At 45.2% G+C, this 20,168-nt stretch overlaps 3 protein-coding genes across 10 annotated transcripts in view; 2 read left to right on the forward strand and 1 right to left on the reverse strand.

Moving 5' to 3' along the window:
• RECQL5 (RecQ like helicase 5) overlaps nt 1-16,118 on the reverse strand; it is a 35,821-nt gene extending 19,703 nt beyond the window's left edge. Inside the window, exons 1-8 of one of the 7 annotated variants that reach the window (XM_087441601.1) lie at nt 15,953-16,118; nt 15,318-15,444; nt 14,381-14,502; nt 12,851-13,369; nt 12,249-12,354; nt 11,595-11,706; nt 10,198-10,360; nt 3,493-3,572 (exon numbers count right to left, since the gene is read on the reverse strand). In XM_087441601.1, coding sequence (XP_087297727.1) covers nt 3,493-3,572; nt 10,198-10,360; nt 11,595-11,706; nt 12,249-12,354; nt 12,851-13,369; nt 14,381-14,502; nt 15,318-15,444 — 1,229 coding nt within the window. In that variant the 5' untranslated portion in view covers nt 15,953-16,118. The other 6 variants (XM_087441600.1, XM_087441598.1, XM_087441602.1 and 3 more) reach the window with 6 other exon arrangements.
• Nucleotides 600-964, forward strand: ERLN (endoregulin). The gene has a single exon (XM_087441604.1). The coding sequence runs from the start codon at nt 771-773 to the stop codon at nt 954-956; it is 186 nt and encodes a 61-aa protein (XP_087297730.1). The 5' UTR covers nt 600-770; the 3' UTR covers nt 957-964.
• A 135-nt stretch (nt 16,119-16,253) lies between the features above and the next one.
• The window catches only part of SAP30BP (SAP30 binding protein), a 37,048-nt gene continuing 33,133 nt past the window's right edge, over nt 16,254-20,168 (forward strand). For both annotated transcript variants that reach the window (XM_087441606.1, XM_004432763.3), the window contains exons 1-2: nt 16,254-16,420; nt 17,948-18,057. In XM_087441606.1, the coding sequence (XP_087297732.1) occupies nt 16,315-16,420; nt 17,948-18,057 (216 nt within the window). In that variant the 5' untranslated portion in view covers nt 16,254-16,314. The remainder of the gene's footprint in view (nt 16,421-17,947; nt 18,058-20,168) is intronic.

Consider the following 20,168-nt stretch of genomic DNA (forward strand, 5'->3'; position numbering starts at 1 on the left):
CTCCTGTACTCTGTACAGGCTCGCAGCCTGCTGATCTTAGCTGTGTTTCAAGAGTATAAGTTAGAGGCCAGCCCAGTGGTGTAGTGGTTAAGTTAGCGTGCTCCGCTTTGGTGGCTGGGGGTTCGCGGGTTCAGATCCTGGGCGTGGACCTACACACCGCTCATTAAGCCATGCTGTGGTAGCGTCCCACATACAAAATAGAGGAAGATTGGCACAGATGTTAGCTCAGTGACAATCTTCCTCAAGAAAAAAAAGGATATTAGTCCTTTTGTTTTCAGCTGTCTCCAAGGAAGTTCACTGAGGTCTCAGCTCAAGTCAGTCTATTCCTCGGCTCCTACGCTGATCTCTCAAAGTCTTCCCAAAGGTTTGGCAATTGAGGCATGAAAAACAGGAAGGATCTAGAGCAGCGCTTTTTAAATTCTAGCTGAGTAGGTCTCAGGAATGGGAGAGAAAGTCCTTGCTCGCACCAGAGCTGTTCAGGAAAGGACTGGAGAATCCAGAGGCAGCCTCCAGGAAGAATCCAAGGGCCCCTCTCTTGGTGCCAGTCCTTGTTCCTGTTTCTATAGAGGAGGAAAGTCTACTTGTTGCTTGCTGGAGGCATTGAGCACAGAGACCCACCATCCCTTCAGTGTCCACCAGCTGCAGTGGTGGGCCAGCTGTTCTCTGAGATTGCTCCAGAGAGTGAAGTTGAGGGTAGAGAGCAGCGCCTAGGACAGGGCCTCGGAGAGGCCCTGCACTCAGGGCCTCTGTCCCCCCTTTTCCAGGTTCACATGGACAAACTGATAACAAAGCAGAAGCACATCTGGAATGATGAGTTCTGGCAGAACCCCTGGGACCAGGGGGCCCTGGTAGTAATCATCTTATTCATCACCACGATTCTGTTTCTCACCTTGTTCGCTATTCTATTTGGTTTACTCTCTCCAGTTGAAGAGGTCAACGAGTGTGAAGAGTCATGACCTGACTATCTCGGGGTCAAAAGGGGGGGGGCTACCTGTTATACACTGTCAAAACACCATGTACCTTTTCTTCAAAGCTCTTTTAACAGTCTGGAATTATACATTTTCTTTGTGATTGCCTGATAAGTGTCTGTCTTCCCCACTGGACCAAGCACCATCAAAGCAGGAGATGGGCCTCTTTGTGCTCACCATTGTATCCCCCATGACCAGTGTGCCTGGCACAGAGTCAGCATCAATCAATATTTGCTGGTTGAATAAATGAATGAAGGAACAAATGAGCAAACAGATGGTTAAACAGTAGGAGGCTGGGCTGTTGGCTACGCCAGCCCAGAGACACCAGGAGACAATCGACCCCAGTTCAATTGAGGCCTAAACACAAAGCTGTTCTTCCATCTCAGACAAGGTGCCGAGGCCTCTGGGCCGGAGGATGCTTCAAACCTAATTACTGATCCTTTTGACACTAAAAGATAAAACACCCTGTCATGAATAATCAAACACTTCTTTTTCATGGCCAGAACACAGAGAAAGGAGCAGAGACATAACTACAGAGAAGAGAGGAAAAATGCTGGATGCCCCGCCCTGGCCTCATTCACACTGAATTGGGTGTCTTTTCTGTCGGCCCCAGAGGTGCCCAGGTATCCCTCACAGGGTCCCACAGCCCTCATGCACCCCACACCCTACAACACTCCCTCTGTAGAAATGTTCCCGCCTCTACTAAAGCCACCACACTGGCCTCTCCCTCAGTGCCAGGTGCCCGCCCTCAGCAAACAGCTGCTTCAACTTCAACCTCAAACCAGGACTATTCTTAGAAAAGGGGCAAATATCTGGCAGAGAAAGAGCTTTTTCTTCATGCTATACATTATTTATGCAATAAAGAAACATTTCCTTTTACTCAAACAGCAATTTCAAATCCAGCCACACCAGCAGTGTTTATTTCATCCCAGGGCCTGGAAGTCCTGGAATCTGGAACCCTCACATCTACAAACGAGATAGGAGAGATGAGGCTGCACACGGGGCAGCAAGAGGCCCACCGATGCCTGGACCCCCTGACGCACTACAAGAGCCCAAGCTCCCTGGTATGAGACAGGAGAAATAACGGCAGAGGCCCCTAGGAGGACATGTCTTCTTGCCTGGAGGGCTGCTGCAGCCTCTTGGGATATGGCAGAGCTAACCCTCCAGACAGCCCTACAGAGCCTCAGACTCATCCCAGACAAGAACCCAGCCAGGGTTATTTCCAGTGGAGGGGACTGTGACAACTAGCAAGGACACTTGGCCCCTTCATTGTGAGCACTTTGCTCAAGGAGCCTAAGAAGGCCTAATTTAGCAACTCCCTGTACTAGTGCTTGAAAAGGGTTCTGGTCGCCAACAGCTGTGGGCAAGGGTGGTCCTGGTACTGCAGCCAACCACCTCAGCTGGGTGCGGTCTTACCACCGAGGCCAAATGAAAGACGGCTGCTTGGAGAAGGCAACAGCCTCAGTCCACCGACTCCTCGGTGAATAGGAGGGGTGGGAATCAAAACACATGGCCCAAATAAGTGCCTCTCTGGTTTCCAGAGGAGAGTCCCAAACGTCTGCTAGACACCAGTACCACATACTTAATCAGCTCCACGCTTCCAGAATCTAGACTTGCAAAAACCAAGATGGCACATGTGCATGCAAATGTGCATGTCACTGAAAATCAGAAGATCTGGGATTAGTAGAGTCTGTCTACTGTAAGCTTTGTGACTGTGACCTCTCTGGATCTCGGTCTGTTCATCTCTAGGTCTGAAGCAATCCTTTCTGCCTCATCTACCCCACAAGGTGATCCAATGAGATCTTCCCAATGACAGCAGAGAAATCAAAGAGCTTTTTAGACCAAAGGGCTACACAAATGCAAAGTGCTCCCCGCTTGTCCAGAATCCTCCTGGATGTCCCCCACACGGTGCACTCACAGCTGCTCGTGCCCAGAACCCTGCCACAACTTGCCTGTCACTGAGCAGCTATCAGGCTCTTTCATGGCTCCCACCACCAGCAGATGCAGATAAAATAGATAAGTGGGTTCCATGTGGGCAGGCTGGTGTTGTTAGAAAAGCTGATTTCTCTCCAAGCACATTACCTCCCACCAAGAGATAACCTGGGTCACACGCCTCCGTGTGGGTCTGAGATAAGCGTGACTATTACTCAAGTGAAGCCAGCAGTCCAGTTCAGCGGCATGTGATGACCACAATGCCATTGGCTCAGAACTGGTCACAGGAGTCAGGACCGAGTCATTCATGGGACCAGCCATTCCAGATGGGGTGAAGTAGGGTGGATGGACGACCATTCAAAATACTGAACGAGTTCTCACACTGCCAAGAGTTTCTGGGGCCTTCCACAGAAAGGTGGAAGCGTACTGACTTCCATGCTGCCTGACAGAATGTGCCCCACACGAGGGCTTTGGTAGGCAGGGGTCCCTTGGTGGCCCAAGAGCTGCCCTACGTTAGCTGGTTAACTAGTGGGTGCTAGGGAAGGAAAAGATGAACTAACACTTTGTTCCATATATGAAATAAGTCACTCACCCTAATTCTTCACAGAAGGTCACCAGGGCATCAAAGGCCACAATAGCAGCTTTATCGGATGCTTTGTTCCCTCTCTTTTCCTGGAGACAAGAAACGACCATTTAGCAAAAGTCTTACATAGTTGGACTACTATGTAGCCCAAAAAATGATGAGGGAGGGGCCGGCCCTGTGGCATAGCGGTTAAGTGCTTGCGCCCCACTGCTGGTGGCCCGGGTTCGGATCCCGGGCACGCACTGATGCACCACTTGTCAGGCTGTGCTGTGGCAGCGTCCCATGTAAAAGTGGAGGAAGATGGGCACAGATGTTAGCCCAGGGCCAGTCTTTCTCAGCAAAAAGAGGAGGATTAGCATGGATGTTAGCTCAGGGCTGATCTTCCTCACAAAAAACAAAAACAAACAAACAAAAAAACCAAAAAATGATGAGGGAGAAACATTGAATGACAGTAAGAAAGCCATTTACAAAACAGCATCCCCAAACCTTTCCATGCATCAGAACTACCTGGGTAACTTTTTAAAAGAGTGACCTGAGGACCACAACCAGACTACCGAATCAGTTTCTGGAACTGGATCTTTTGGGAGTTTATACTTTCAGAAAGCTGCTCAGCAGATTCTCATGCAAAGGGCCCAGGGACTGGCATTTGGGAACCACTGTACAATATGATCTAATGTAAGAGAAGTAAAGACATGCACAAGTGCGTGTGCTTAGATATGAAGGAACATATATTCCTAAGTGTGTATGGAAGGACATACACTAAACTGTTAACAGTGATTACTTCTGAGTGTTGAGATTATGCATCATTTGCCTTTCTGTACACATCTTATTTGTCAAATTTTCCTTTTAAAAAATTGTGAAATAAAAAAAATACAGAAAGTAAAGAAAACATAACAGACACTGATATCTGAGATACTATCTACTAACTTTCTGCTTCAGGAAGGTGAACCATCCCCACCTCCCAAATGCACACAAATACACATACTTCCTCTACCCCCATTCTCCCAATATGTTTATGTCACAATTTCTTCTTAAACCATAATTTTCTTTATTATGACTACATCAACATGGTTCAGAGCTAAACCACAGGATTACATTTTTACATTTCCTATGATCACATATCCTTTTTTGTACAACTTTGTTTCCCTAAAATTAACAGCTGCCTTGTTTTTTCATTTACTTAGATCTCAGTTTATCACTAATTCAACCCTAAATGTTCTGACATAATGAAAAATTCATCTCAATACGGGCCAAAGAAGGCAGGTTTCCATTTTTATTTTTGGAAACTTCCTTCCTGGAACCTTCTGTTGCCCTTGTTCGATCTGGACTGCTGTTCTCTATGCCTGATGCACAGCTGTCTTTCTGAGACTACCCTTCGATACTGTCCTAGGACATTCTCTTTGCCTTGCTCCGGGGCAGATCTCTATCTCCTTTCTCGGTTTACTGCCTCTGTGGTGGAGAACATCCTTTAGTAGCTAACATCCTTAGTAGCTTCTCCACAGGAGGAAGTTTCTTGAAACCGTATGTCTGAAAAATGTTTTTGTCTTTATCTTCACACTTAACTGGTTGGCTGGGTAGAAAATTCTAGATTGGAAATGGTTTATCTAGAATTTGAAGAATTGTTGTCTTGTTCCTGGTATTACAATGGAGAAAACTGATGCCCTGTGGCTCCTTGTTTTTCATATATCACCTCTCTGGAAGCTTTCTGGATCTTCTGTTTATCTCAAATGATCTCAAATGTCTCAGTGATGAGCCCAGCATGAGTTCTTGTAATTCATTGTGTTAGCAAATTTTAAATAAACACCTTTTACCCAAAGACCTTACCAAAATCTTGTCCCTGTCTAATTTGAATTTCAGACAATAGAGACCAGTTACTCATGTCCCTTTAGTTCATGGCAGACTATCATTCTTGGTCCATGCATTCCCAATCCCTCCTTGCATTCACCTTCTCTCCCCATTCATTCATTCATTCATTTATTCAATAAACATTCAGGGCTGGCCTGGTGGCGCAAGCGGTTAGGTGCGTGTGCTCCGCTGCGGCAGCCCGGGGTTTGCCGATTCGGATCCCGGGCGCGCACTGATGCACCGCTTGGCAAGCCATGCTGTAGCGGTGTCCCATATAAAGTGGAGGAAGATGGGCATGGATGTTAGCCCAGGGCCAGTCTTTCTCACCAAAAAGAGGAGGATTGGCAGATGTTAGCTCAGGGCTGATCTTCCTCACAAAAAAAAAAAAAAAATTCATTAAGCACCTACTATGTTACCAGAACTGATCTGGGCATACAGATACACAGGAGACAAAAGGTCCCTGCTCTCGTGGAACTCACATTTCAACAGAGCACACAGAGAATAAGCAAATCTATAACATAAGACAGTGATAAATAGGATTTTTTTTTAAAGCAAGATAGGAGCCTTCTTGGGCCTTCAGCTACGCCTGTTACCCCCATGGTGAGTATGGACTGTAATTTCTTCACTTCTCATTGCTGGATATTTGGTTTGTTTCCCATTTTCTGTCCTCATGAACAACTCTACCATCCAAGCCCTGAGGCACACAAGCTTATGCACTGATCCTTTTATTTCATGGGACTGGGTTCCAGAAATAGGATATCTGGGTCAAAAGGTACCTGTATTTTAAAGTTTATTAGATATTGCTAGATTGCTTCCCCCAAAAAACTGTAACACTTCATTTTTCTCTTGGCAAAGTATAGGCACTCCCTGCACACGCCCATCAGCAACAGGTGTTAGACTCTTTTACATGTGTGTCAAATCATTTTACTTTAATTTGCATTTATCTTATTACTATTGAATTTGGATATCCTTGGATGTGCCATGTGGAGGAGCTTTTCTAGGAATTTTCTCTTCATATCTCTTGTTTTTTCGTGTCAATTGGTAAAAGCTCTATTTATTTTCAACTTTAACTTTTGGTTTGCCTTCTACATTAAATATTTTTCCAGATCTACTGTTTATCTATTGGCTTTATTTATGGTATCTTTTGCCACAGAAATTTTTCCCATAGGTTCAGGATTTATAGAAATTTAAGAATTTCTTCTATATTCAAATATTTTTTTAAAAGATAGCCTTCTGGATTTCTAATTCTCATTACAAAAGTATCTCTAGCCCTAGATTATACAGTGGACTAAATTTTCTTGCAAAATATTCTTTATTTTTCACATGTAGATCCTTAATCTATCTTTTATATAAGGTGTTAAATGGGGCACTTTTATTTTATTCCACAGGGATAGCCTGTTGTCTAAGTATCACCTAATGGAAAATCCATTCTTTTTCCATTAAATTGAACTATCAGCTTCACCAAATGTCAAACTGTCATATATTCTGGGACCTATTTCTAATTCTCTCATCTGTTCCACTGATTGTTACTGGATTATGTGGATTTGATTACACTGGCATTATAGCATGTTTTTTTGTTTTTTGTTTTGTGAGAAAGATCAGCCCTGAGCTAACATCCGATGCCAATCCTCCTCTTTTTGCTGAGGCAGATTGGCCCTGGGCTAACATCCATGCCCATCTTCCTCTACTTTAAATGGGACACAGCCATAGCATGGCTTGACAACTAGTGTGTCGGTGCACGCCCGGGATCCGAACCTGCAAACCCCGGGCCACTGAAGCGGAGCACGCGTAAACCGCTATGCAACCAGGCCGGCTCCTATAACGTTCTTTTTTTTTTTTAAAGATTTTATTTATTTTATTTTTTCCCCCCAAAGCCCCAGTAGATAGTTGTGTGTCATAGCTGCACATCCTTCTAGTTGCTGTATGTGGGACGCGGCCTCAGCATGGCCGGAGAAGCAGCGCGTCAGTGCGAGCCCGGGATCCGAACCCGGGTCGCCAGCAGTGGAGCGCGCTCACTTAACCACCAAGCCACGGGGCCGGCCCTCCTATAACGTTCTGATACTGGGTTAGCAAGGCCCCTCACCATTCTTCTTCTTTTTTTTTTTTTTTGTGAGGAAGATCAGCCCTGAGCTAACATCCATGCCAATCCTCCTCTTTTTGCTGAGGAGGACCGGCCCTGAGCTAACATCTATTGCCAGTCTTCCTCCTTTTTTTCCCTTTTTATCCCCCAAAGCCCCAGCAGATAGTTCTATGTCATAGTTGCACATCCTTCTAGTTGCTGTACGTGGGATGCCATGGCCGGGCAAGCGGTGCATTAGTGCACGCCCGGGATCCGAACCCCAGGCCGCCAGTAGTGGAGCGCACACACTTAACCGCTAAGCCACAGGGCGGGCCCCCTTTCTTCTTTTTCATACTTTTCCTTACTATTCTTGGGCACTTATTCTTGCATATAAATTCTAAGATTCCACTTCCCAATAAAACTCTTTTCGGATTTCAACTGGAACCTCATTAAATATTTATATTAACTTTGAGGAAAATTGATAGTTTGACGTCCTCCCACCCAGTCTCTGTACGTGTTCAGAACTTGTTTTCTTTCAATGAGATTTTAGTTTTTTTCATCTAAATCTGTGGTTCTCATTCCTGGCTGCATATTAAAACCAACTGGGGAGGGCCGGCTCCGTGGCTTAGCGGTTAAGTGCGCGCGCTCTGATGCTGGCGGCCCGGGTTCGGATCCCGGGAGCGCCCCGAGGCACCACTTCTCCGTCCAACGCGAGGCCGAGTCCCACGTACAGCAACTAGAAGGATGTGAACCTATGACATACAACTCTCTACTGGGGCTTTGGGGGGAAAAAACTGAATAAATAAAATCTAAAAAAAAAAAAAAAAAAAAAAAAAACCACCTGGGGAGCTTTAAAAAAAAAAGTCTCTTACTAATAGCCTGTAACACTTATTTCTAGGTATTTTATAAGTTTTGTTCTTGCAAATTAAATATTTTTCATTTCCATTCATAGGTATTTATGGTAATGTGGAGAAAAACTACTGATTTTTAAAATATTTCTCTTATATGCAGCCACCTTGCCAGTTTTTCTTATGAATTCTAGTAGATTTCCAGTAGAGTCTTTGTTTCCTAGGCAGACATTTGTTGACATTTCTACCTGCTGGTGTCTTCTCTCCTGTTCTCCTTGTTGTTGTGAGTTTATATATTTTTTGGTCCTTTTATTGCCCTTTTGGTAGAGATCAGAAATAAGTACCCGTGCTCAATCTTTTAACGAAAAGTCGACACACATCCTTTCTCAACTTGCTTTTTTCACACAACGTTATGCTTTACAGGGATTTACCCATGTTGATTCATGTAGATTTACTGTGTCATTTTTAACTGCTCTAGACCATTCCACTGTGTAACAAACCTACTGTTTACTTATCCAAGACCCTCCAGAGGAAGAGTTCAATTCCACTATGATGGTGTTGCAGCAAACATCCCTGTACATCCTTGTGTATGAACATCCCTGTACACATGACAACTTGTCTATCTAGAAGTGGAATTACTGAATCACAGAGCACCAGTACTCTCCACTTGTACGTGTCACCTCATTTCTCTTCAAAGCAGTTGTACCAGCCTATATTCCTGACAACACTGTGAGTTACCCTTCCCCCACACGCTTGACAACAGTGATTATAAAGATGTTTTATATTTTTGCCAATCTGAAGGGTATAAAACAGTACCTTGTTGTCTAATTTGCATTTCTCTGGTTCCTAAGTGAAGTTGTACATCAGTTCATACATTTATTAGATATTCTGGTTTCCTCTTATCTGCAATTCATACTTTTTCCTATGCAGTTGTTTGCCTTTTACTTACTTACCAGTAGGAGTTCTCTATGTATTCAGTCAATCACGTATACTGTAAATATCTGCCCCAACGATGGCTCATTTTCTCACTTTGTTTATGGTGTCTCTCATTATATAGAAATTTTTAGTTTGCTTTTAGTCAAATAGATCATGTCTTCCTTAATGGTTTCTTCTTTTAAAATCTTGAGGGCTGGCCCAGTGGCGCAAGCAGTTAAATGCATGCGCTCCCCTGTGGCGGCCCAGGGTTCGCCGGTTCGGATTCCAGGCGCACACTGATGCGCTGCTTGGCAAGCCATGCTGTGGCGGCATCCCATATAAACTGGAGGAAGATGGGCACGGATGTTAGCCCAGGGCCAGTCTTCCTCAGCAAAAAAAGAGGAGGATTGGCAGATGTTAGCACAGGGCTGATCTCCTCACCAAAAAAAAAAAAAAATCTTGACATACTCTTCCCTTCCTTAAGGCCATAAAATAATTCCCCCAATCTTAGTTTTTTGAGGTCTTTAATCCACCTGTAACTCATATGTGTATGGTATGGGGGGTTGGGATCTAATTTTATCTTTTTCCAGCACTAATTATTCAACAGTTCATCTTTTTCCTGTTGATTTGTAACAATACCAATCACTCACCAAGTTCCCTTATATACATGGGTCTGTTTCTAGACTCTCTACAAAGAATGTATAATCAGTAAAAAAAAAAAAAAAAAAGAGACTAACAAAAACTAAGAACTTATAACAATATGGGAAAATGCTTATGTAAAATGCTAATTAAAACAAGGCAGGATTGATCTTGACTATGGAAAGAAACAAAAGATTATACTAAGATCAACTAAATACAAAGAAAAAAGTCTAACCTAGCTTGTTGCAAACTGCCTATGCACCAACACACCATTCCTCGCTTGATATACTTTGTAGGCCCAGGAGTATCCCTCTTGCTTACAGAAGCTCCATCTGGGTTCAGAAATAAGCTGCGTGCAATTTGAGTGGTGGGTTCGGACAGAAAGGGCTCCTACTGCCCAGGACTCACCTGGAGTTTCGCTACTTCCTTCCTGATCAGGAAGCTGACTTGGTCCCGGTCATGCCTGGAGTAATAGAGTCGGCACCAGGAAGGCTTCCCGTCCCTGCCTGCCCGGCCAGACTCTTGGTAGTACCCAGCCATTGACTTGGCAATATTCCAGTGGGCGACAAACCTGCAGGACCCAAAGGGACAAGCAGTGTAAGATGTGGAAGAGCTGAGGGGAGCAGTGATCTGAGTCAGCAGAGCAGGGCTCTCCCAGTGACCAGGAGCGGGAAGGCTAGCAGGTAGAGAGGCAGAGAGAGGATCCCAGAGCAAGTGTGGCTAGGACACCTACGGTCCATCAGCAGGGCTCCCTGCCATGCAGCAGCCCAGTTTGGAGACCACAGCAGAGTTAAGGGGCCAATCCCAGCACATATGAGAAATCAAAAAAACCTCACAGTCAGAGGCCCAGTGGAAAAAATACTAGATGTAAAGAAACAAGATTAGGCCACTTATAAGCTGCACAACCTTGAATAACTCCTTTATAACCTCTTTGAAGAGGGAAAGGGATAACATTTATTAAATACCTACTATGACTCAATGTATATGTTTGTCTCATTTAACTTTTACAGTCACCATCATGTGAGGTAGCCCCATTTTATAGACAATGAACTTGAGACTCAGAGAGATAAATTTGTACAAAGTGACATAGCAAGGGGACTGCAGGGGGATTTGAGCCTAGGGGTGTCTGACTTCAAAGTTGTCACCTAACAAGACACAGCTGACTCAGAGTTCAAACTCTGATTCCAAAGTCCGTGTTCTCTCAAACGTAGTACACGGACTGAGTTCTATCCTGACCAACTGTGAGGCTTAACAAGACCATGTACACAAAAGTGCTCCGCAAATCATACAAGGTATTATTGTTGGTGTTAATCAGAGCAAAGGGCTCCAGGCTGTCGCCCAAAATGTCCCTGGAAGGTCAGGCGTGGCTAGAGGTAAAAGACTTCCCAACAGTTGCCAGTCTGGGGCTAGGAGGCTGGGATGCACCCATCTCTTCTAGACTGTCAGTAAGCAGTAACAAGGAATGACGGAAATAAGATCTTTGCCTTTGACTTCCCACAGGGAGTAGTTTAAGATAGTTCATTCCACTCTCTCACAGAGTCCATCTGCTAAGATGTGAGCAAACAGGACTGTGTTAATGCATGAGCCTGACGGTCTGCGTGTTGCCCCCTCACGGGGAATGGCAGGATCCTGTGTGCAGCTGGCGGGGAGCAGGCTGCACAGGAACTGTCAGCATTTGGGCTGCGTATGAGGGACTCTCTCCTGGGGCCTCCTTCCCCTCTGGCCCTAGAAGGAGCACATGGACCTGGTCCTCTAGGCAGAGCACTAAGCAGCCAACCCTGAGCCAGACAAGAACCAGAGCTCACCTGACGTTAGCTTTGTCCACTCCCATCCCAAAGCTAATGGTTGCAACAATTATAGGGACCTTCTCCTCCATCCACTCGTTCTGCACCAGTGTTCTTTCAGAAGGCTTCAGCCCTATAAAGGAAGGGAAGGCGGGGAAGGAAACTTGCATTTCCCTTGGGTTTCCCTTGGGGTCTCCCTTGGTTTGACACTCTGCTGGGCAATGTATACACATCCTGAATCCATCACTTACTAGCTGTACGACTTTGGGCCAGGCACTCAACCTCACTGAGGCTGAGCTAATAAACGTAAAGACCCTAGCCCTTGTGTGGCACAGAGCACTCAATCAATGTTAGAACCAAGATTCAAACCCAAGTCCCTTGGCTTCCACAGCCTATGCTATTTCCACAACACCAACATCTGGGCTTATAAAAACTCATCATCTGCTGCTGGGTGGGCAAAGGGTGAGAAAAAGAATTCAGGAGTCACAATTCTCATTTTAGACCTCATTCATGTCTACACTCCGTTATGTGGATTCAAGTGAATCACTTTAGCTCTGCGTGGGTATCTGGAAAAAGATGATGGACCATCTGATTATCCAGGATCCATAAGGAACAAGAGACCCGCTAAGGGGCCTCTGAGAGTGAAGAAGACCACATGGCCTGGGCGCCCCTTACCTGCATGGTAAGCCTTGGCATTCACGCCCCTGTAACTGAGCTCTATTGCCAGCTGTTCACAAGCCTCTCTAGTCCTGCAGTAGACAATGCCGCAGCCAGACAACAACTGAATGGGGTGACACAGAAGAAAATCAGCATTGGGAAGCACAAGACAGTCAGCCCATTATACTGTGGCCTGCTTTAAAAGAAGCTCTGCAATCTTCCTCTCATCAGCCTCACAGTCTCCTCTAAGGCAGGATACCCAAGAGGGCTCTGCCACTTTCCAACACAGCAGGACCAAAGCAGCTCAAAACCCAACCTACCTAACTCCTCTGCCTCCTCCCCTCAAACCTTGGATAGGTCTACAAAGGCCACCCTCAGCGGGGCCGGCTGCTTGCCTCCCGCAAAAGGATTCCAGGACAAGGGAACCCCAGTAAGGGGAACAGTGCCAGGAAACCAAAGGAACAACCCTCTGTGCACGAGTTTTAAGAAGCTACAGCTAGTTCTGGTTGAAGAAGCTGAAAAAAACAAAGGTCTTAGAAAACCAATATCCATCTCTATGCTCCAGATAGCACCCCACTGCTCCAGGTGCATCTTGGCCCCTCCATCCTCAGAGCTCTCACCCCTTTATCAGCCTTCTGTCCAAGAGCCTTAAGGCAGAAGTCCCTCAGGTTCCCATAGGGATCAGAAAGCAATTCCTTAAACTGCACGTCATAGAAGAGGTTGGCCCGGAAGCAGGGAGTCTTGAAGATGGCAACTGGTTGCTTCAGGTGCAAGGCAGCAAACACATCCTCTTGGACCTGTGGGGTGGCTGTGGCGGTCAGAGCTACACATGGGGCATGTGCCAGGCGGGAGCGCAGGGCACCCAGGCGCAAATAGTCAGGACGGAAGTCATGCCCCCACTGGGAAACACAATGAGCTTCGTCCACCACCAGGTAGGAGAGCAGGTGGCGGGACACCAGGGAGTTCAGGGTGGGCTGGAAGGAGGCTGAAGCCGCCATCTCTGGAGTGATGTACAGAAGTTTGGTCCGGGGCTTTTCTTGCTCCAGGTCAGAGAGCAGCTCGTTCTTCTCCTGTGCTGAGAGTTTCGAGTTCAGAGAACTCACTCGTACCTTCAGGGCCAGCAAGTGATCCACCTGGTCCTGAGGGCAGAAGCAGGAGAGGCCACAGAGGGGAGTATAACTGGCCCTCAGGACTCAATGGTAAATGTCATTGCGACTCCCTGGGGTATTTTCCAGTCATAAAACATCCTCCTCCCACCCTCCAATATGTCTTCTCTTTGCAGATAAGAAGTACAGATGGTGAAGTAGTTGAGAGGACAGGCTCTGCAGCCAACAGAACTAGATTTAATCCCGGCTCACCTAATCGCAACAGGCTCTTTGGCTGGTTCTTAACTTTAACCTTTCAATTTTCTCACCTTCTTTCTCTCTCTATATCATAAAAATAGTAACTACCTAATAGGATTGTTGTAAGAATTAAATAAAATTTTACATCTCCAAGGTGAAACTAACGCACATAAAGCACTTAGCACAAAGCCTGAGATCTAGTGAACACTCATTAAGCATTGTTATTGTTGCTCCCTCTCTCTCTTTCTTCATGGCAGATGGCTCTTAACCACACAGCCATACTTCCTCATTTCTGATTCTATCAGCCCATCTGCAGGCCTTAAATATAGTCAGAAGTGCAGAGCAGATATTAATGCATCCCAACCAGTTTCTCATCTTTTTTCTGTCTCATAGCCGTGCCCTTGCCAGAACAAAGCAAGATACCAGGGATGCCCCCATATCAATTTAGCTGTTTATCTATCTGATCTTCTGTCCTGTCAAGAGTGCACACATGTGTACACATGAGTGAGTGTGTGTGTATATACAGATACAGTTCCATATTCCTCTGAACAAAAAGTTACAAAGAAGAGTGAGAGATCTCAGGCCATCAAAACCCAGAAGACTCATTTACAACCTACCAGCGTGATATGCACTAATGGAGAACCCCACATTTGGGCAATTCAGAAACCCAATATAGAGAGAGAGATAGGCAAATCAAAGAAAATAAGAGGGGAAAAAAAAAAAAAGAAAGGAAAAGTAAAATTTCCAGCTATAAAAAACCTTCCCCTAAACTTTTTGGGCTACTATCTTCATTTCTCTAAGCCTCACCTGAATCAAAGCGATGAGAGGAGAGATTACGATGGTGATGCCTTTGGCCAACAGAGCAGGGAGTTGATAGCAGAGGGATTTTCCTGCCCCTGTGGGCATGCACACAAAGACATCCTTGTCACCTGCAAAAATACAAGACAACATCTCAATGCCTTTTATCTTTTTCCTTCATCAAAGCCGTTGAAAATTAAATGATAATGTAGGAACAGCACCTGGCAGAGTGTCTGGCATATGGGAGGTTCTCAATGTAACGTTAATTTCCTTCTCATCCTTTCTATGAAAAGGGCAGGGATCCAGGGAGATTTGGAAATGTGCACAAACCATTTCTGGTAAAGGCAATAACAACTACAAGGTTAAGAAGTCTGAGTTGGCTGGGATATGGATGATTAAACTAAACAGCCATTGAAACCTGACTATTTCTAGACGAGTGGGCATATCTGTGTAGACATGGAAGCAACATCACTTAGAGGTCTTCGGTTTATAAATGTTATAATGTAATTAAGATTACACTGCTGCTTCCTTCTTGACAACTTCCATTTGTCCCCATATCTTAGGTTTATAATATTAGTACTCCTTCCTTCCCTATTTGGGACCCAGGGTACTCAATCTTCAACAAGGGGATTACCTAGAAAGTCAGTGACTAGGTCGGGCAATTCCTGCCAACCCCACTACTGCCTACACACAAATGAACAAGAATGGGAACCTATGAACTGGTGTCAAAAACAATCTGTAGCTCCGGCCATGAAATGTAAGAACCAGAACAGATGGGAGGTTCTGCCAATAAAACTGCAAGCTTTGGGTGACAAGCCTACAAGATTTCCAAAACCAATTATGGACCAATGGCAGGGAGGTAGGAAGGGTCAGAAGTAGGGTATTCTGCAGCAGTGCTAAGGTAGAGCCAGCACAAATGTAAACACAGGTAGTTTGGCAATGTTACCTTTCACTACAGCCATGGTTGCACTCTCCTGTAAAGGCGTCTTAAAAGAGTCAAACCCAAAGACCTTCTTCAACGTGCTCCGGACTCGACGGTCAGCGCCAAAAGGAGAGGAAGGGTGGGTGCTCATCTTAGCGACAGACAGTGGCCAAAGGTTAAGGCAAAGGTGATGATCCTATGGTTGCCAAAAGAACCCTCTGCTCTGCTTGTAAAATACAGTTTATTTTTCTCTGAGTATAAATTCGCTTTATTACACTCAAGCAACATATTATTTTCAAGCAATATAGCTCCAGGTGAATTACCTCAAGCAATATATTCCTGGCTAATTAACATCTCCACTTTTATGCTCAGTGAAAATAAAAACATTGAACTATCCCAGGCCACATTTTAGCACAGAGTTAGAAATTAGATCACGAGAAGAAACACAAACGCCTTTGGAATAGTTCGGAGAAGGTGCAACTGTTTTTCTAAGAGCCACCTTCTGCTCCTTCTATAAGCGCAGCCATGACGACCATTCTTCCCCCCAGGACCCCGACCCTTTCTTCCCACCTCCTGGAGGAGAGCTCTTCCCTTTTCCTCCTCTGAGCCTCAGATTCGCTCTTTTCTCCCTTCCCCAGCCAAAGCCTCCCTCTCTTCACCTCAAGAAATCAGAGCCGGCCGTGAGCAGCCCAGGAGCGAAGGGCTCTCTCCGGGCCGCTGCTGCCCCCTGGCCGGAGAACTACTCGAAGACCTCCGTATGCCACCCCCAAATCTGAGAAGCAAAACCGCTAGGAATTTAGCGTCAGGTAAAACCCACACAACCTTGTATCCGTCGGGCAGTGATGACGTTACCCTAGCGCTGGCGCGAGGGGCGGGGCCAGACCCAGAAATGGCCGTTTTGATTGGTTCCTGTCTGGAACAGACGCGGGGTCTCCTGGGATCCGGAAGAAGTGGCTTTTCCCCACGGAAGTCGACTTCTTGGAGTCATAGGAGTGAGCCACGCCGGGACTGTGGGTGTAAGATGGCGGGGAAGAAGAATGTTCTGTCGTCTCTGGCAGTTTACGCTGAAGATTCAGAGCCTGAGTCCGACGGCGAGGCTGGAGTCGAAACGGCGGGCAGCGCGGCTGGTGAGGCCCGAGTAGGGAGCTGGAAGGGGAGAATCAGGTGTCTGCTTGGAACGTTGCTCCTCTGGCAGGGCGGGAGGGAAAGAGATGGTCATTGTGCCCCAAATATCGGGCCCCGGAGCCGCGAAGCGCGATCGGGGTCCTGGGTGGGTCAGAGGGTAGACGCTTTGTAGTAAGAATGGACTGTCTCCTTCCGTCGATTGATTATTCTGCCGAAACTCACTGAAAGTCGTCTCCGTGCCGAGCATCGTGCTGGGCAGAGAGATGGACGAAAGGTAGAGAGGATCCAAAGCTACTGAACCACTACCTATTCCTCCGGGCTCGTTGTTTGATGGGGGAGCGATGAGTAAAACGTACGTGAAGGGTGATAAAGGTTGTATCTTGTTAAATTTGTAGCTTTTAATTAGGAATGTGCCCTAGACGCATCTTGGAGCTTTTAAAAATACATATATATCTGGTCTCCACTGCGAGAGAGTCTAATTCCGTAGATCTGGGGTAGGATCTGGGCATTTTGATGTTTTTACGGCTCCTCGGTGATTCCATTACTTTGTGAGTTAAAGGCCATCAGTGATTTTGTTGCCTTACTTTGGTTGGGAATCACAATGTTAGGAAATGGGAACAGATTTCCTTGAGATCATAGACAGGGAGCAAGTTACCTAACATTCCAGGCCTTGGTTTTCTCATCTGGAAAGTGAGGGGGAGTTAGACTAGGTTAGCTACTCTGTTTTGTGCGGTCTGTTTCAGTCAAGAGGTTCTCTCGTGGTTTCCCAGTAATTTGTAGTGTTTGGGGTTTTGTTGTTTGTTTGGTTTGTTTTAAGCATAGAAAAAGATTATGCTTCTCAAGTAGGTGTGATTGGGAACCCTTTGGAGTGCCCCCTGTTCAAGATCCTGTTCCTAGGGGAGGACACACAAAAATGAGGAAGACAGAGTCCTTGTCTTGTATGAGAAGACAGGTTTACTGGTGCCTATGATACAAGGTAGAGATATGCATATCAAAAGAGGTGCTTAAACAACATGTTATAATAGTTCAGAGAAGAGAAGGCTTCAATTGGCATAATATGTGGATTGGAAGCATTAGAAATAGAGTTTAGTACTTGGTTTTCTTCCATGTTCTTTTTTTTGTGTGTGTGTGAGGAGATCAGCCCTGTGCTAACATCCGCCAATCCTCCTCTTTTTTTGCTGAGGAAGACGGCCCTGGGCTAACATCTGTGCCCATCCTCCTCCACTTTCTATGGGACGCCGCCACAGCATGGCTTGCCAAGCAGTGCGTCGGTGCGCGCCCGACGCGCAGCGGAGCGCACGCACTTAACCGCTTGCGCCACGGGGCGGGCCCGTCTTCCATGTTCTTTTAATGATTTTGTACACTAAATTGTGGCCTTCCCAAAGGCAGAATCTGGGCCTACGGTTCCTTACATGAGATTTAGGCTCCCCTTTTATCTTCAGAGATGGTTCTGGCTGCTCAAATCACTGAAGGGTTTTCTTGCGTTTTTTTCCCAATTCATACCTTTTTCTTTTTTCCCTCTGTTTTAGAAGAGAAAGGTGGATTGGTGTCTGAAGCCTATGGAGAGGATGACTTTTCTCGCCTCGGGGGTGATGAAGATGGTTATGAAGAAGAAGAGGATGAGAACAGCAAACAGTCGGTACGTAAATCTGTTCCCAAGTCCAGAACTGCTCAGGGCACCGTTTCATTTGTCAGAAACCAGAACTGTACCAACAGTGTTCCATTTCATGCCTAACTTCACATCCGTATTCCACACCCCCTACCCTCCGTGCTTTCGTTTTGTTTCAGTTGAGGAAACTAGGTTGGACGTCAGTACTTCTGTTTGAAAATCAAGCTTGTTTTCACCTGGAACATTTTGTATTAACTTTAGAATTGAAATGTGGGGAAAAAAGATGGTGGATTAGTTTATTTAACCCAGATATTAACGTTGGTTTTCCCTGTTTAGATAATTTATTCCGTTTGTAACAGTGCATTCGTCCTAATTGACCTATCATTTGTACCTGCAATTAACTCTGTATTATTTTTAATCTTGTTTGGGGCTCATTTAAATCTTGTAGTTTATTAAAAAGATTAGGAAGGAAAATTATTTTGTTTTTATTTATGGTTTGATCCTTAGCTTTTTTCCTTGACATTTTACTTGGCACTTTTATCAGAGTGCCCTTGGTTCTTGATCACAAATCTTAGCTGAAAGATTATGTGCTGGATAACAAAAGAGAATTTATGTCTTAATCAACCAGAAAGACTTGAGATACACAATCACCTGGGCATCATGAGCCAGAATTGAAAAAGTTTGGAGAAAAAACAAAGATTCAGGCTGGTGCTTAACACAAAGACGTACAAAGATGAATCTGGATATAAAATCTGGCTATTTAGCAACACCTTTAATTGAAACAGTCAATGTACCTTATTATTTGTTTGAAAAATTTTATTACAGGTTGATTTTTTTGTGTGTGTGAGGAAGATCAGCCCTGAGCTAACATCTATTGCCAATCCTCCTCCTTTTTTTTTGTTCCCCCCAAAGCCCCAGTAGATAGTTGTATGTCGTAGTTGCACATCCTGCTAGTTGCTGTATGTGGGACGCGGCCTCAGCATGGCGGGAGAAGCGGCGTGTCGGTGCGCGCCTGGGATCCGAACCTGGGCCGCCAGTAGCGGAGCGCGCGCACTTAACTGCTAAACCACGGGGCTGGCCCTACAGGTTGATATTTAAGTGTTAGAATTAAAATACTTTCCAAGTTAAACAAAAATGCATTTTGTATTTTATACTCTTTTGGGATATATTTTCATGCCCTTAACCTCACCATTAATGCTGATAATTCAGAATTGACTGAAATTGTTTAGAAAAGTTTTTCAAATTGTTTTCTTTTCCTAACTTTTCTTAAGTGCATACATACTGGCTTAACATCCATAACTATTTTCTTCAATAAATTTGCATGATATATGTTTTTGAAGTGTCATTCCACATTTACTTTGCTTAGACTTTTCATCATATTTAAGCTTTATTTCATATTTTAGTAAAATCCTCTCATTAAATCCCAATATAGCCATTCTAAAATGTGACTGTATTTGGCTTAGCTACATCTCTGATTATTTGGCATGATTGATTTAATATTAAGGAGATTATGGAGATTGCATTTAAAACTTTTGGCTCACTGGCACCTTACAGGACAGTTAAATCTCAAACCCATCAGTATAGTTTGTTCAAGCGTCTCAGGTGATATTTATATTAACATCTGGAGTGCTGTTTAATGTTTGGGTTAAAGTGTAGCTCAATTGAAAAAAGCAGTTTCAAATGAAACTTAATTTTTTCCTGGGTGTTAAGTTAAAGGCTTCCGTGCTTTGGGAGTGTGCTGGGTAGTGGAACAGATATGGGTGTAGCTACCTATCAGAGTAGCTGATCTTTGACCTTCATTAGCATTCAGTGAAATGGTGGGCTAGCTCGTGCGAGGCCAGTGCATGCTTTTGGAGGATGTCTTGCCCACATGGTGCTTTGTGTCAGGCAGGCCGTTTGAATAAGCAACAAGCCTGGATAGAGTGTGTCAATGGCAGTTCTGTGAGAGCTTGGATGGAGGCAGGGCCTACTCAAATGGAACTTAGGAAAGGCTGGACAGTGTCCTTTAGTCCTGCCTTTCTCGGGTCACTTGCCCTGGTCGTTTGATGCCTGCCTTCCTGCTATTCATGTTGATGCAGCTGCTACTGGTTGAAGTGCTGGGGTGTTGTTGTGTGTGGGTCATAGCACTGTGATGGTGAACG

The sequence above is a fragment of the Ceratotherium simum genome, chromosome 16 (genome assembly GCF_057802395.1).
Source record: "Ceratotherium simum simum isolate JZ-2026a chromosome 16, ASM5780239v1, whole genome shotgun sequence".
In the NCBI taxonomy this organism is placed as follows: domain Eukaryota; kingdom Metazoa; phylum Chordata; class Mammalia; order Perissodactyla; family Rhinocerotidae; genus Ceratotherium; species Ceratotherium simum.